At 44.3% G+C, this 17,094-nt stretch overlaps 1 protein-coding gene across 1 annotated transcript in view; it reads right to left on the bottom strand.

The window, feature by feature from the left end:
• Positions 1 to 829: 829 nt before the first annotated feature.
• Sbno1 (strawberry notch homolog 1 (Drosophila)) overlaps positions 830 to 17,094 on the bottom strand; it is a 43,191-nt gene continuing 26,926 nt past the window's right edge. The window contains exons 18-29 of the mRNA XM_013023055.1: positions 16,393 to 16,528; positions 15,703 to 15,815; positions 15,527 to 15,598; positions 14,907 to 15,006; positions 9,867 to 9,941; positions 7,774 to 7,920; positions 7,597 to 7,691; positions 7,415 to 7,507; positions 4,971 to 5,108; positions 4,223 to 4,299; positions 3,053 to 3,246; positions 830 to 1,239 (exon numbers count right to left, since the gene is read on the bottom strand). Of these exons, the coding sequence (XP_012878509.1) occupies positions 1,097 to 1,239; positions 3,053 to 3,246; positions 4,223 to 4,299; positions 4,971 to 5,108; positions 7,415 to 7,507; positions 7,597 to 7,691; positions 7,774 to 7,920; positions 9,867 to 9,941; positions 14,907 to 15,006; positions 15,527 to 15,598; positions 15,703 to 15,815; positions 16,393 to 16,528 (1,383 nt within the window). The 3' untranslated portion in view covers positions 830 to 1,096. The remainder of the gene's footprint in view (positions 1,240 to 3,052; positions 3,247 to 4,222; positions 4,300 to 4,970; positions 5,109 to 7,414; positions 7,508 to 7,596; positions 7,692 to 7,773; positions 7,921 to 9,866; positions 9,942 to 14,906; positions 15,007 to 15,526; positions 15,599 to 15,702; positions 15,816 to 16,392; positions 16,529 to 17,094) is intronic.

The raw sequence follows: 17,094 nt of genomic DNA, 5'->3' as shown, positions 1-17,094 counted from the left end.
TTAACAAAAAAACATACAGCAGAAGCCTCAAGTGTTTCCTCATTGTCTAGTTTACAACTCAAGTACTATTTCCTGTTTGAGTGACAAAGCAGTCAGATAATGAAGTAAAAAAAGACTGTTTTTGCAAGATGGAAGCCAATTGTACTTCTTTCTAAACTATCTTTAAATTAAGGACAAAGTAACTTTAAGAAAAAAAGGCCTGTAGCCGTCTTTTCACCACACATTAGGAATACTATTAATACATTAAAATTAACTTTATGAGTATTATCGCACGAAAAAAGGGCTTGTTCTCATTTCTTTGACAAGAAACCTGGGGGCAGAGGGAGTGGGTTTGGAGCAGTACCCAGGTATAAACACTACAAAATGCAATAACCAACGCTGTACAGCTATGAGATTTCTTTCCCATATTGACTTCTGTGTTAATCTTGTTTACGCATGCTCTCAAAGACATGCACTGTCGAAACAAAAACTGCAAAAGAACCTGAAGGCATGATATGCAACTTCTCCTCTCATGCTTTAGTAAACCTATTGTTTAAGTTTGAAAAAGAAACCAATATATATTTTCTCTATTTAGACTGGAAACACATGCATGGGGACACCCGGCGCGCAGGGCGGGGTGTGCTGCGTAACCCTGAGCACTGAGGAACAGAAAGTAAAGCCAGTTTGGGAAGTTCCAAGCATTTTTAAACCAATTGTGGTTTGTAGCCTTTAACAAATTCAGACAGACACATTATGCGTGCGTGTGCGCACGTACATACACACATACACACACACACATACACACGCACACACACACACACACACACACACACACACACACACACACACACACCCGCCCGACACACACACACACACACACACACACACACACACACACGCACCCTCCTCCCTCTGCTCACAGCAACCAAGAGCAGAAGGGTGGCCCAAAGGGAAACAAAGGAACGATGTGTGTACCACTGTGGTGCTGACTTCCGGGTTTTCTATTCCAGGTTTGCCCTTCCTCCCCCAAAATTAACTAGAGAGCACAACTGAAAAAAATATATAATTCTTTGGAAACTGTCCCTGATTTTTTTTGCATCTCCGAAAGCTGTGTTCTCTAGGCGTTGCTCAGGCTGGCAATACTCTGCGGATGGTGCTGCTGCCACAGCTGCTTCTGCTGTACCGCGAGCTGCTGGGACTGGTCTGAAGTTGACAGGAGATTTACAAGAGGAGACACACAATTTGCCGGAATGATCAAACCTGTAATTAGCAATAGAATCTATAAAGTAACATGCAGTAAAAACCACTGTATTTTACAGCTTCACAGCACATTCCAAATGAGGCATAATAGTAAGTGTAATGAGCGAGCCTTCCACATAAAGATTAGGCAAGTCCTCAATGACTGCGATTGGTCCACTGAGATGCAACCCGATCCTTCCGCACAGAAACCCCAGTGGATGCACGCATCCAGGGCAACAGCATCCCCCTACTCAAAACAACGGAGAACCCAGGACAGCTCTCTTCCCCCATACAATTTTTACATCAGGCCTTACCCTTGCTAGGCAAGGGCTCGACCACCATGCCACCATCCTTAATTTTTTTCCAATGAGATTTTTTTTGCCGGTGGTGGGGCCTGAACTCTGGGCCTGGGTGCTGTCCCTCAGCTCTTCAGCTCAAGGTTAATGCTCTACCACTTGAGCCACAGCACCATTTCCGGCTTTTTCTGCTTATGTGGTGCTGAGGAATCAAACCCAGGGCCTCATGCATGCGAGGCAAGCACTCTACCACTGAGCCACCTTCCCAGCCCCTGAGATTATTTATTGTGTAGCATTTTATGCTTTCTGCCCAGGGGCTAGTCTTGGACCATGACCCTCCTATCTCTTGTCTACTCAGTATCTTGTGTTACAGACATGCACCTAGTATAGTACTGGCCTTGTTATTGAGATACAGTCTTATGATTTTTTTTTTTGGCCTGAGCTTGCAGCTTGCCTCAAACCACAATCCTTCTATCTCTGCCTCCCCAATAGTACAGCACTTTTTTTTGTTATCGTTCAGTTCCACAAAAGCATATGGCTACAACTTTCTTTGTAATTTGCTGAGCCACAAAATGAAGGTTGTGAATGCACCCCACCAGCCCCCACCCTGCCCTGGACCAGTGATCTCAAGAAGGCAGAGTGTGCTTGATAAACTGGAAAACTAAGGCCTCAAAAACTTCAACTCTGACATGACACATGGGAACATGGACTCAGTGTTCTAGATAAGCTTCTTCTCCGCCCCCCCCCACCCCTTTTGGTGCCAATCCTAGGGCTTGAACTCAGCCTGAGTGCAGTGCCTTAGCTTTTTTGCTTAAGGCTGGTGCTCAGCACCTGGTTTAGATAAGCTTATTTTAGCTGGAAACCCAGACTTCCATGATTTTTTTTTTGACAGTCCAGGGACACTGTCCCTGAGCTTCTTTGCTTACGGCCACCACTCTACTATTTGAACCACAGAGCCATTTCTGGCTTTTTCCATGTAAACAGTATTGAACCCAGGGCTTCATGTATGCTGGGTAAGCACTCCACCGCCAAGCCACACTCCCAGGCCTCCCCTTAATTTTTACATGTTGGCAATTAATTTAACCAAAAACTCAGTGTAAGGGATGAAACAAAAGTTCATGCACAAACTCTGGCCATAAAGTGCCCATCTCTGAAACAGGAAAGCTGCCATAAGGGAGACTCTATGCACTAACTAGCCGCCTGCTGGACACTTGTAGCTGAGCACTACTCTTGCTCTCTGCAGGGGCTGGCCTTGTGCCTTGTGTCCTGAATTATCTGGGCCTGACTCAGGTCAGAGCTCTGAGTGGAAGACTGGGATGTCCTCACAGTAGGGAGCCCCACAGCCCCAAGCAGGAGCAGCTGCAGAGGTGACTGCATAGATGGCCCAGGCAGACCACACTGAACCGCTGGTTGTCCACGCTCACAGGGTACAAAGGCAGGTTTCATACTCACTGCTGAGAGAACTAGAGTGTTAGAAGAAAACAAGACAGGCTAGGACATTCTTCACAACTTCAACTAAAACAAAACCTTTGACTCACCTACAATTCGTTGCCCATCTTCTGTTCTTAGCCGAACTATCTGCATTTTCACGTTTGTGCCACTGACAGAAGCAAGAACACCCTCTACTTTAGTCCAGACGCTCAGCACCGAGCCACACAACACATAGTACGTGCGGCAACGAAGACCTATTTCACACACCAATCCCAAGCTTGCTTTTTTGCAATTGCCACGCCTAGGAGAAAGAGAGAGAGAGAAAAAAAGGATGTGCTCTAGCTGAGTTTCAAGAAACAGGGTCTAACACAATTTGCTTTTACTGACTTCCTGAGTTTTCCCTTTTCTTTTTTAATTTAATTTTATTTGTGAACATACTGTATACAGAGGGGTTACAATTACATGGGCAGGATAATGCATACATTTCTTACCAAGCTTTGCAGCCTCTTCCTTTGTTTACCCTTCACATCCCTTCCCAGCCTCCCCCCTCCCCCCCAAGTTTTCCCTTTTCAATTGAAGGGTCACTACTCATTTTCATACAGCTTACCCAACTGTATGTAAGAGGGCTATTTACTGCTGGTAGCATCTACATATTTTTAACCCGATACCCATTTTCTTACAGCTATTTCTTTTTTTTTGGTCCGGTCGTGGGGCCTGAACTCTGGGCCTGGGTGCTGTCCCTCAGCTCTTCAGCTCAGGGCTAGCACTCTACCACTTGAGCCACAGTCGGCTTTTTTCTTATGTGGTGCTGAGGAATCGAACCCAGGGCCTCTGGCATGCAAGGCAAGTGCTCTACCACTGAGCCACCTTCCCAGCCCCTCTTACAGCTATTTCTTTAACCACCACTAATACCTTGTTGTAAAGCAGATTAGTGACAAGTCCTCAGTAACCAAAAGGGAAAAGACCAAATAGAACTGTAAGAAAAACAAGCTGGAGGCTTGACTGAAGTAGTATGGTACTGCCCAAGGAAAGTCAAGGCCTGAATTCAAACATCAATGCAGAGAATGAGGGAAGGGGAAGGGAGGCTGGGAGCAGTGGGGAGACAGATTGGGTCCATTAACAGGGTCTCGTCCACAAAAGCTCAGTAAGTACTTTTCATGAGATGAACTACCTCTAACAATAGTTAACTTGTTCATTTACACATAAGGGCATATTAGTATGAATGAAGGTATGTTTAAATCCTGACATTTTACAACATGAAACATGAAAGTACTAACCAGTAAGCATGTGTACACGTATCTGCAGATGAGTTATACTGATCCAACCAGTGTACCAGGGCATCATCAGAGACCACCTGTAAAAATACAATTGGAATCCCACTGAAATAGTACCATCCTCAAGAAAACCAACTGCTTAACTTGGTCTCCAATTAGAGGCAGCTAACATCATCTCTATACAGAAAACCTAGCCCCCCCCCCAAAAAAAAAAAAAGAAAGAAAAGAAAACCTAGCCCTTACTATCAGGTAAATTTGGATGTGATTCAAAATGTTCTACAATCATGTTTTCCTTCCTATAAAATAAAATTTTTAAAGGGCAAGCTGAGTGATACTTGTTTTTAAATAAGAGTGGCTAGAAATATTAATGTAAAGCAATACCAAAAGTAAAAACTAACAGGAATGTTTGTGGAAAAGTTACTTAGAATTCTCTAGACTCACTGCAAGGGATAAACATTATCGCAAGCTCAAAATAAGCAAAAGTTGGTGGGAAGGAATTTTCCTCAGCACTGGAAATTGGCTTCAGTAATCACATACACTTCCAGATCATACTCTTAACAATTACTCAATGGTCGGTGAGATTAAGACTAGGCTAATTAATGCAGTAGCACCCCTTATTATCCTGGAAAACGAACCAAATTCAAACTGAAAAAATAATTTTATGTCTGGACACAGCTCTCCTTAACACGGGTTCAATATGTTAAGATTTTAAAAAAGGTATTGACAATATTATGAAAAATTAAGAAAGTACCTTCTTATACTTTTTTCTTAGATCAGCGTAGATTTCTAATTTGAGTTGCTTCCCTGTATTTGGCCGATAAACTAAGAAGAGTTTCTTTTTAGGATTCACTTCTTTAACTAAGATAGCAGTCTTCTTGTTGTTCCTTATCTTTTAAATACAAAAAGGAGAAAACAAACATTTGCTAGCACACAGTTTAGAACATGGTTTTATACTATTACACCACCAAGCAGTCACTGAAACCGCCCCCAGATGATGGACTATGGAGCCGTGGGGCAGGTGCACCACCTGTGCAGCCTTTTTTGTTTTGTTGTTGGTTGTGGGGCTTCAACTCAGGGCCTGGCACTGCTCCTGAGCTTTTTACTCAAGTTAGTGCTCTACCACTTTGAGTCAGAGCCCTACTCTGGTTTTTGAGTGGTTAACTTGATGTAAGACTCTCACATGGACATTTCTGGCTGGGCTGGCTTTGAACTGCAATTCTCAGATCTTAGCTTCCTGCGTAGCTGGGATGACAGGCACGAGCCACCAGAGCCCAGCTCTATGAAGCCTTGAACAAAAACTGCACCCAACAAAAAGCTGCTCAGCTCAAGCAAAAAACAATGTCTGAGGTCCATAGTGTTCTTTAGCAAAGGGGCAGGAATAATTTTACTGTACAAAATTGACCAGCACAGACGGCACGCCAGTGGCTCATGCCTGTAATCCCAGCTACTCAGGAGGCTGAGATCTAAGGATTGAGGTTTGAAGGCAGTTCTGGCAGTAAAGTCTGTGAGACTTTTATCTCCAATAAACTACTCAAAAAAGCTGGAAGTAAGGCTATGTCAGGTAGTAGAGTGCTAACCTTGAGCACAAAGAAGCCCAGAGACAGCACCCAGGCCCTGAGTTCAAGCCCCAGGACAGGCAAAAAATACCAAGGCTGGGAATGTGGCTTGGTTTGGTGGTAGAGTACTTGTCCAGCATGCATGAAGCCCTGGGTTCCATTCTTCAGTACCATATACACAGAAAAGCTGGAAATGGCTCTTTGGCTCAAGGGGTAAAGTGCTAGCCTTGAACAAAAGAAGCTCAGGGACAGTGCCTAGGCCCTGAGTTCAAGCCCCAGGCCTGGCCAAAAAAAAAAAGAGGGGGGAAAAAAAAAAGAAAATACCATTTATAAGTAGTGAACACAAGGGGCTCTGAACAGGAAGATTCTGTGTGTGCTGGTGGTGGCGGGGGTAGCCCACACATGTAAGGCACCACACCCCACTCCAGGGCCCAAACTCAGGGAATAGACGCTGTCCTCAAGCTTTTTTGTTCAAGGCTAGTGCTCTACCACCTGAACCACACAGCTCCACTTTCAGCTTTTTTGTGGATATTTGAAGATAATGGAGATTAAGAGTCCTGTGGATTTTCCTGCCTGAGATGGTTTCAAACAGAAATCCTCAGATTTCAGCCTCCTCAGTAGCTAGGATTACAAGGCATAAACCACTGGCACACAGCTACATAACAATTCTAAATTTGCATCTAGTAACACTTCCTCACAATGTATATTGCTAGAACTATGGCATAGAGCAATGAAAGAGAATTATGGCATGTTGGTGTGTTCCTACAATCTCACAGTGGAGGCAGGGCTGGGAATGTGGCTTAGTGGTAGAATGCTTGCCTAGCATGCATAAAAGCCCTAGGTTTGCCAGGCATCGGTGGCTCACGCCTGTAATCCTAGCTACTTAGGAGGCTTAGATCTGTGGATCACGGTTCAAAGTCAGCCTGGGCAGGAAAGTCCATGAGACTTTTTTTTTTTGGTCAGTCATGGGGCTTGTTCTCTGGGCCTGGGCACTGTCCTTATGTTCTTTAGCTCAAGGCGAGCTCTCTACCGCTTGAGCCGCAGCGCCACTTCCAGTTTTCTAGTGCTTTACTGGAGATAAAGAGTCTCACGGACTTTCCTGCCCGGGCTGGCTTTGAACCTTGATCCTCAGATCTTAGCCTCCTAAGTAGCTAGGGTTACAGGCGTGAGCCACCGGCGGCTGGCTGACTGACTCCGACAGACTCTTATCTCTAATAAACCACTAGAAAACTGGAAGCAGTGCTATGGCTCAAGTGGTAGAGTGCTCTCCTTGAGCTGAAGAGCTGAGGGACAGCGCCCAAGCCCAGAGTTCAAGCCCTATGATCCAAAAAAATAAAAAAAGGCCCTAGGTTTGATTCCTCAATACCAGTACCACATAAACAGAAAAGCCAGAAGTGGTGCCTGTGGCTCAAGTGGTAGAGTGCTAGCCTTCAGCAAAAGAAACTCAGGGACAGTGTCTAGACCCTGAGTTCAAGCCCCAGGCCTGGTGAAAAGAAATGACAGGAGAGGAGAGGAGAGAAAAGAATAGTAGAGGTAGGGAGGATGTCCATTTCCAGCCAGGCTGAGCTACATAGTGAACCCTTTCTCAATAAAAGGGGGAGAGGGAGAGGGGAGAGGATTATATATTAAACAGTCATACTTGCAATGACAAGTAAAAGCCGTCATCTGGTCCTGTCAGATCAGCCCAAATCTTGGTTGCTTCCTCCCAGGACATCCCCCTTTCCACACTAATCTGTAAAGAAACCACAAGTTCCAATTAAACTCACACCTGCAAACGCCCATCCCAAACACTCCTTAAATGAATACATTTTCCACACTTACTGTATATAATTCCACATGGCCAGAGGTTGAGTACCCTGGAGTTAGAAACTTCTTCACATCACTTTTCCTCACCTTTTCATCCCCTGAACCAAGATCTTGGAAGAGAAAGAGCGAAATGAAATGTAGTCAACACCCTGGCTGTTAATACACATGACAACTGAAAAGTCCTCAACTGACCTAGTATTCCCATATCGTATCTTCCATTTTTTTTAGCATTTTGAACAACCGCAGTGAGTGTGTCCGCAAAGTACTGAAACAAGGCGTTCTGCTGATGCACCTCCATGCCCAGAATTCTATTTAAGAACTTTCCTATGTTGTTGTAATCTGCAATGACAATATCACACAAACAATTTTATACATTCAGAGCGTCATCAAAACATTTTTATAGCTGGGTGCTGGTGGCTAACACTTGCAATCCTGGCTATTCAGGAGAAATGAGACCTAAAGGTGGCACTTCAAAGCCAGCCCAGGCAGAAAGTCCCTAGACTCCTTTCTCCAATTAACCACCAGAATACTGGAAGTGGCACTGTGGCTCAAAGCGCTAGAGTATTAACTTTGAGCACAAAGAGCTCCGGGAAGCTGGCAATGGTGGCTCACACCTGTAATCCTAGCTACTCAGGAGACTGAGATCTGAGGATGTCAGTTCAAAGCCAGCTCGAGCAGGAAAGTCTGTGAGACTCGTATCTCCAATAAACCACTAGAAAACCAGAAGTGGCGCTGTGGCTCAAGCGGTAGAGCGCTAGCCTTGAGCTGAAGAGCCCAGGGACAGAGCCCAGCCCGAGTTCAAGCCCCCTGACCAACCAAATAAAAACTCAGCTCACCTCGGCTTATTCTGTGGCCAGCCACACTGCAACTCGCCTATTTCTACCTCTCAACAGTAGCACAATAGCAACACATGCTCCAGAGACGTTTGCTGGCTTTTTGTTTTTGGGGTGGTGGTGGTAGTGGCAAGTATTGAGCTTGCACTCTACTCCTTTCATCTCCTAGTCAAGTACGCTAACCACTTGGATTATGCGCAGGCCCTTTGCATTAGTTATATATAGAATGGGATCCCACTGTTTTGGTTCAGGCCAGCCCAGACTGTAATCTACTTCTCACAAGGCTGGGATACAGATGCATAGCACCATACCAATTAGTCAGTTGAGATGGAAATCTTTAACATTTTGCCTGGACTGGCCTCAAATTTCAATCCTCCTGATCTCTGCCTCCGAGTAGCTGGTATTAGACACGAGCAAGTATATCTAGCTTTTTGTTTTGTACTTGTCTCTCACTGTACAGCCTAGGTTGGCCTTGAATTCTGGATATTCTTCACTTACCTTCCCAAGTGCAAGGACTACATATACCCAGGTTCAGGCCTAAGCTTCAAGCTCCAAGACTTGCAAAAAAAAAATCCATTTCTGACTGAAGGGAAAAAAAAAAATTCATTTCTGGCACAAGTAGGCACTATTTTTTTTTTGGGGGGGGGTGGCAGGCTGAATCCTGGGGCTTGACTTCAAGGCCTAGACACTGTCCCTAAGCTTTTTGCTCAAGGTTAGCACTCTACCACTTGAGCCACCACTATATTTTTGGATTTCTTGGTAATTGGAGATAAGAGTCTCATGGACATCCAGGCACTGGTGGCTCACAGCTGTAATCCTAGCTACTCAGGAGGCTGAAATGTGAGGATCGAGGTTAAAACCAGTCTGGGCAAGAAAATCTCTAAGACTCTTTACCCACAATTACATACAGAAAAAGCAGAAGTGGCACTATGGCTTAAGTGGTAGAGCGCTCACCTGGAGCAAAAAAGTGCTTAGGCATAGCACCTAAACCCAGAGGTTTGAGGCCCAGGACCAGCCCAAAAAAAAAAAAAAGAGGCTTATGGACTTTTCTGCTCAGGCTGGCTCTGAACACAAGCCTTCAGCCTGCTGAGTTGCTAAGATTAGCATGAGCCACCAATGCCCAACTACAAGTAGGAATTTTGCAGTTTCAACTTTACGAACACAATTTAGCAGATGAAAATGTTAGTTCTCCAACATTAGTAAATATTAACTATGAAAGTCAGTGAATCTCAACCTTGGCTGTCCACTGTAATACCAGGGAGCCCTGGGATAACATTTGGGCTCCACTACTGGACCTGTATTTTTTAAAAGCTTGGCAGCCAGGTTTACTCTATATTGTGGGATTAAAAACTAACTTGAAGCGTCCCTTGTCAGCTCCCAAAAGCACAACTAAGGGAATGGACTTCGTTACCATGTAACAATTAGATGCGGCACAGGCATTCACAGTATTACCTTTATCAAGAGTAAGGATTCCTGAGCGATCTTCTACATTGATCAGTCCCACTCCTATCAGTCCTTGTCGAACATCTGCAAGAAAGTAAATGAACGCACAACATTGTGGAAGGACTGGGCATAGCTCATGTGGTAGACCACTTGTCTACCATGTTCCTGAAGACCTAGGTTCAATCTCCAGGACATCGAAAAAGAAACAAAAGAAATACAAATGACTTGAGAGTTGTTGAACTAATCAAATTGGATCAAGTCTAGCATTAAGATACAACCTATATTTGGTTCTACTGTGCCACATAAATCAATGAGACTGTGTCCACAGTCTACAAACATCTTTGGATATACCAATCTTTTTTTTTTCTTTTTGGGGGGAGGGGTCAGTCCTGGGGAGTGAACTCTGGGCCTGGGTGCTGTCCCTCAGCTCTTCAGTTCAAAGCTAGCACTTTACCACTTAAGCCATAGTGCCACTTCCAGACTTTTCTGTTTATGTGCTGAGGAACTGAACCAAGGGCCTCATGCATGCAAGGCAAGCACTCTAACACTGAGCCACCTTCCCAGCCAGATATACCAATCTTATTCTAGATTCTATGACTTCAATTCCTTGCTCTATTTTTTTCCTTATTGTAATGGATTGAACCCAGCAGCCCTTCTACAGCTGAGCTATATCCCTAGCCCTTCATTAAACTATCTTAATTTCCAATAGCAACCCTGGACATCTTACATGAATCCTGTCTATATAGACAACACCTAGACTTTCTGAACAACTTTGCATGAATAGCAAAATACAATGAACTCCAGGAAATGAAAACAAAGTTTTTCCTTTATTGCTGTTTTTGTTTTCTTTCCTTTTTGCTTCATTTGTTTGCTTGTATGTTTTTGGGAGTGTAAGGGAGGTACAGAAATAGAGGAACAAAGGGTAAACAAATACAACAATGGCACTCACTGGACACTATGTTGAAAATGAACTATATAACTTATAATGATGGAGGGAAAAACTGGGAGAGTGAGGAAAGGGTGACATTGTCCAAAACGAAATGTACTCCTTACCTGACTTGCATAACTGTAATCCCTCTGTACATCAACTTTACTTAAAAAAGTAAGTAGCCAGGTTGGCTGTGAAGGTGGCTCAGTGGTAGAGCGCTTGCCTTGAATGCATGAGGCCCTGGGTTCGATTCCTCAGCACCACATAAGCAAAAAGAAAAAAGGCGGAAGTGGTGCTGTGGCTCAAGTGGTAGAGCGCTACCTAGCCTTGAGCTGAAGAGCTGAGGGACAGTGCCCAGGCCCAGAGTTCAGGCCCCACGACCGGACCCCCGCCTCAAAAAAAAAGTAGCCAGGGGGCTGGGAAGGTAGCTCAGTGGAAGAATGCTTGCCTTGCATGTTTGAGGGCCCCCTGGGTTCAATTCCTCAGCACCAAGTAAGCTGGAAGTGGCACTGTGGCTAAAGTGGTAGAGCACTAACCTTGAGCTGAAGAGCTGAGGGACAGCGCCCAGGCCCAGAGTTCAGGCCCCACAAACAAACAAACAAAAAGTAGCCAGTTGCCAGTGGCTCACGCCTGTAGTCCTAGCTACTCAGAAGGCTGAGATCTGAGGATCACAGGTCAAAGCCAGCCTGGGCAGGAAAGTCCATGAAACTCATATCTCCAATAAACCACCAGAAAAAAAACCCGGAAGCTGCGTTGTAGCTCAAGTGGTAGAACGCTAGCCTTGAGCTAAAGAGCTGAGGGACAGTGCTTAGGCCCAGAGTTCAAGCCCCACAACCGACAAAAAATAAAAAATAATAAATAAATAAAAGTAGCCAGGTGCTGGTGGCTCATGTCTATAATACTAACTTGCTCAGGAGGCTGAGATCTGAGAATCCAGGTTCAAAACTCAGCCTGGGCAGGAAAGTGCATAAGACTTGTATCTCCAATTAACCACGAGAAAACCAGAAGTGGTGATTTGGATCAAAGTGGTAGAGAAGTAGCCTTGAGCAAAAAGGGCTCAGGAACACTGCCCAGGCCCTGAGTTCAAGCCCTACCACTGACAAAAAAGGGAGAGAAAATAGGAAAATACTAATACTAGAAGCAGGGCTCAGCAATAAAATGCTGCCTGACAAACAAGAGACCCAGGGTTCAAAATCTAGTACCTAAAAAAATAAATGGGACACCGGGTGCTGGTGGCTCACGCGCCTGTCATCCTAGCTACTCAGGAGGCTGAGATCTAAGGATCATGGTTCAAAGCCAGCCCAGGAAGGAAAGTCTGTGAGACTTTTTTTTTTTTTTGGTCCAGTGGTGGGTCTGAACTCTGGGCCTGGGTGCTGTCCCTCAGCTCTTCAGCTCAAGGCTAGCGCTCTACCACTTGAGACACAGTGCCACTTCCGGCTTTTTTTTTTTCTGCTTATGTGGTGCTGAGGAATTGAACCCAGGGCCTCATGCATGCAAGGCAAGCGCTCTACCACTGAGCCATCTTCCCAGCCCTTTGAGACTCTTATCTCTAGTAGAAAGGGGCACGGTGGTTCAAGCTGTAAAGTGCCTTGAGCTAAAGAGCTGAAGGACAGCACCCAGGCCCAGATTTCAAGCCCCACAACTGACAGAAAAACAAAAACAAAAAACAAACAAAAACAACTAGCTGATTAAATAACAGTGTAAATAAGGACATAATGCTTCAGGCCAGATGTAAATAATGCAAAAGGGAAGTAATACCTAAACAGACAACATGCCTGAATCATATTACTGATAGGCGAGGAGCTTTTTTTTTTTTTTTTTGTCAGTCCTGGGCTTGAACTTTGGGCTGGCATTGTCCCTAAGCTACTCAGCTCAAGGTGAGTACTCTAGCCCTGGAGCCACAGCACCACTTCAGGTTTTCTGGTGTTTAATTGGAGGTAAGAGTCTGGTAGCTTTTCTTGCCTGGGCTGGCTTTGAACCTTGATCCTCAGCCTCCTGAGTAGCTAGGATTATAGGCATGAATCACCGGTGCCCAGCTTGGTGAAGCTTTTAGGAAATATGAATATGGGATATAGCTGGTTGAAGTACATAACACACACACACACACACACACACACACACACACACACACACACACACGGGTTCAATCTTCAATCCTGACACTGCAAAAATAAATAAAAATAGTAAAAAAAAAAAATATTGGTAGTAGGAGAAAGGAAGGAGAGTGTGGTATGAAGGCTCCACCACCTCCAGACTTACATAATAGTTGAACAGGAGCTATTTTAGGAAGTGATTCTACAGGAGAAAGAGATCACGAGGATATAAGGATAACTGTGGCCGGGCGCTGGTGGCTCACGCCTGTAATCCTAGCTACTCAGGAGGCTGAGATCTGAGGATCATGGTTCAAAGCCAGTGCGGGCAGGAAAGACCGTGAGACTCCTATCTCCAATAAACCACCAGAAAACCGGAAGTGGCGCTGTAGCTCAAGTGGTAGAGTGCTCGCCTTGAGCTGAAGAGCTGAGGGACAGCACCCAGGCCCAGAGTTCAGGCCCCACGACCGGACCAAGTGGGGGGGCGGGGGGTGGCTGGGAAGAGATGTGAAGGGTAAACAAAGGAGGAGGCTGCAATGCTTGATAAGAAATGTACTCATTATCTTGCCCATGTACAGTATGTTCACAAAAAATAAAAATTAAAAAAAAAAGGATAACTGTGTATATTCAGTGCCCTTTACTGTGTTTAAATGTATATATGTATACATAGATGTACACACACACACTCACGCACAGAGAAAATCCATCTACGGCTGGGAAGGTGGCTCAGTGGTAGAGCGCTTGCCTTGCATGCCCAAGGCCCTGGGTTCGATTCCTCAGCACCACATTAAACAAAAAGAAAAAAGCCACAAGTGGCACTGTGGCTCAAGTGGTAGAGCGCTAGCTTTGAGCTGAAGAGCTGAGGGACAGCGTGCAGGCTCTGAGTTCAGGCCCCATGACCAGACCCCCCCCCCAAAAAAGAAAAAGAAAATCCATCTACTCAGCAATGAGTGAAGGTCAGAACTGTCATTATTACGCAAATATCAAATCCATTATACTTAAAGCTAAGTTATTCTAGACTGTGAGATAAGTTTATTTTTTGGAGAACTGGAGATGGAACCCAGAGCCTCATATTCACTAGGAGGCAATTAACAGCTCTACTACTTGAGCCACACCCCCAGTTAGGACTTATTGTAGTAACAGTGTACTATTATTATTATGCTATTTAAAGATAATGAGTTGAGGTAGCTCACACCTGTAATCCTAGCTACTCAGGAGGCTGAGATCTGAGGATCACCGTTCAAAGCCAGCCCAGGCAGAAAAGTCCAAAACACTTATCTCCAATAAGCCACTAGAAAACCTAAAAGTGGCACCGTGGCTTTTTTCTTCTTCTGCTTATGTGGTCCTGGGGAACTGAACCCAGGGCCTCATGCGTGCAAGGCAAGCACTCTACCACTGAGCCACCTTCCCAGCCCTGTGAGACTCTTTTTTTTTTTTAAATTTTATTTGTGAACATACTGTACAGAGGGGTTACAATTACATGGGCAGGATAATGCGTACATTTCTTACCAAGCATTGCAGCCTCCTCCTTTGTTTACCCTTCACATCCGTTCCCAGCCTCCCCCCTCCCGAGACTCTTATCTCTAGTAAACCACTAGAAAACTGGAAGGGGCACTGTGCCTCAAGCAATAAAGTGCTTGCCGTGAGCTGAAGAGCTGAGGGACAATGCCCAGGCCCAGAGTTCAAGCCTGATGACAGACGAAAAGCAAAGATAATGAGCTGGGCCCCAGTGGATCACCTGCAATCCAACTGAATTGTAGTTCAAAGCCAGTCCAGGCAGGGAAGCACATGAGACTCTTATCTACAATTAACTACCAAAAAGCCAGAAATGGAGCTATGGTTCAAAGTAGAGTACTAGCCTTGAGCAAAAGAAGCTCAGGGATGGTGACCAAGCCCTGAGTTCAACCCCAAATGAACACAAAATAATTTAAAAATACTATTTTTAAATTACTAAGTCTAAACTTTGAATTACTAAGTCTAAAATACATTACTTAGGAAAAAAACAAAGAAATCAATCACTGTGTGAGTTACCTTTGAAGAACTCTCCAGGGTAGTCTGGAGGTGGCGACACCATAGGAGAATCCAAGTTGACAATGGATTTCATGACAATTTCTAAAGCGTTTCTTCCATACTATTAAAAAAAAAAAATCAAAGCACAATTTCAACATTTGGAAACACTTCAATCACATCACTGAGGTGTGGCTCAAGTGATAGTGTGCTGAAAACAAAATAAAAACTATTACACCCAAAATTCATGAGCAGCACTCTCCATAATCTTCATGTATTTTTATACTTCCAACCTCATGCCTCTGCACAGACACTCAGTAACTCAGCAACATTACTTCTGGGAATGCACACCGGATGCACTCTCTGACATCTGTTATGTTACTTCTGGGAATGCACACCCGACGGCACTCCCTCATATCCATTATATTTCTTTTTCCAAACTCAAAAAGCTGACTACATTGCAGCGTGTTCACCAAACAAGTAATCTGCATGAAAATCTGATCTACATTCATGAAGCTATGATATTAAAGCAATACCAGAATCATAGAGGCAGTTTTGTTTGAAAGCATAATCACATTCACTTGTTATCACCGAGGACATTACACATCTCCACAAGGTTACAGACATTTAAGGCCAAAATGTACCTTATTATCAAAGTTGAATCTGCTCAGGTCTCTAGATTCTGTAGCTCTTCTATCACCATGAGTAAGCGCACCCTTGGCAAAACACAAAATTTCTGATTAAGGGTCTAGTCCTTTCATAAGCAATCAGGTAACACAGATTATCTCAAATACCCATCTACTATAACCACAAAACTTACCAAACTCTCAAGTCTTTTAGCAACAATAGAAGCAAATCTTTGCTCTCCTGCCAATTCAGAAATCAGAAAGACATATTCAGGTGCAGTAACTTGATTTGATCTGTGAGTTCTTCCTGTAAGGACAATTTTTTAGATCTCACTAATTGTTTTCATTAGGTAGAAATATCTTAGCATTGACATCAACTGTTCTACAAACAATATCCTTAGAAATGAGGGAAAATTAATTGGCATGTAACGTTTTCAATAGTGCCACAAAAGAACACCAACAACAGTGATGTGACTGGTAGCTACGGACACAGCGAAATCCCCGTCAAGAGGAATAGAGCCTGTGTGGAGCTGTTAGATGGGATAGCACAGCTGCTGCCACTACCCCAGTACTGCTTCATGACAATGTTGCTCATTCACAGCATGCTGGGTTCTCAAGGTAACCTTACAGGAGCATGTCAGATGGATGGACATAGCAATGCACCTGCACTTGAGTCACCAAGGCTGAAACCAGACACTACCGAATAAAGATTCTCACAAGAAGCCTGGTCTTGGACAAAATGCCAGGAGAACCACAATAATCCCATGAGACACCTTATACAATTTTAAAACAGGTGACAGGATTCATAATGCACTATGTGTCACAATGTATATTAAAGAAAATCTCAAATACAAAATTTACGATTTTAAGGAAGGTCTCAATACCGAATTGTTGAATCGCTCTATCAGCACTCCATGGTAACTCCAAAGTCATATGAACTCTTCGCCTTTGATTTTTAGCTCTCCTATCTGCTTGCAATGAAATACCTGAGCTGGCAGCTTCTGAGATGATAGCAATATTCTGTTTCAGATTTAAGAAGAAAAGAAAAATCATACATGTGGAAGGACAAGCAGGACAATGCCATAAACAACCTCCTTCAGTAGACTTTGGTATGCCAATACCAACCTTTTCCTCCCTTCAGTACTAGGACCTCCAATGTCAGTTTAGTATACAGCTGCCTAGAATCAAGATAGCTGTCCTGTCCCCCTTACTAGGGGTGTGGGTGTGTGTGCCTGTGCGTGTGCCTGGGCGCTGTCCCTCAGCTCTTCAGGTCAAGGCTAGCACTCTATCACTTGAGCCACAGCACCACTTCCAGCTTTTTCTGCTTACGTGGTACTGAGGAATTGAACCCAGGGACTCATGCATGCAAGGTAAGCATTCTGCCACTGAGCCATCTTCCCAGCCCACTCTGGATACTCTTGAATCTCATTCTAGACTCACATCTAGATGACAATGTATGCCATGACACTGTGTTTTTATACTGATTAAAAATTCAAGTTGGGGGTTGGTGGCTTACAGCTATAATCCTAGCTACTCAGGAGGCTGTGATCTGAGGATCGGATCAAAGCCAGCCCAGGCAGGAAAGT

This window comes from Dipodomys ordii, unplaced genomic scaffold, assembly GCF_000151885.1.
Source record: "Dipodomys ordii isolate 6190 unplaced genomic scaffold, Dord_2.0 Scaffold66, whole genome shotgun sequence".
NCBI lineage: Eukaryota > Metazoa > Chordata > Mammalia > Rodentia > Heteromyidae > Dipodomys > Dipodomys ordii.
This window is presented reverse-complemented; position numbering and strand designations above follow the sequence as displayed.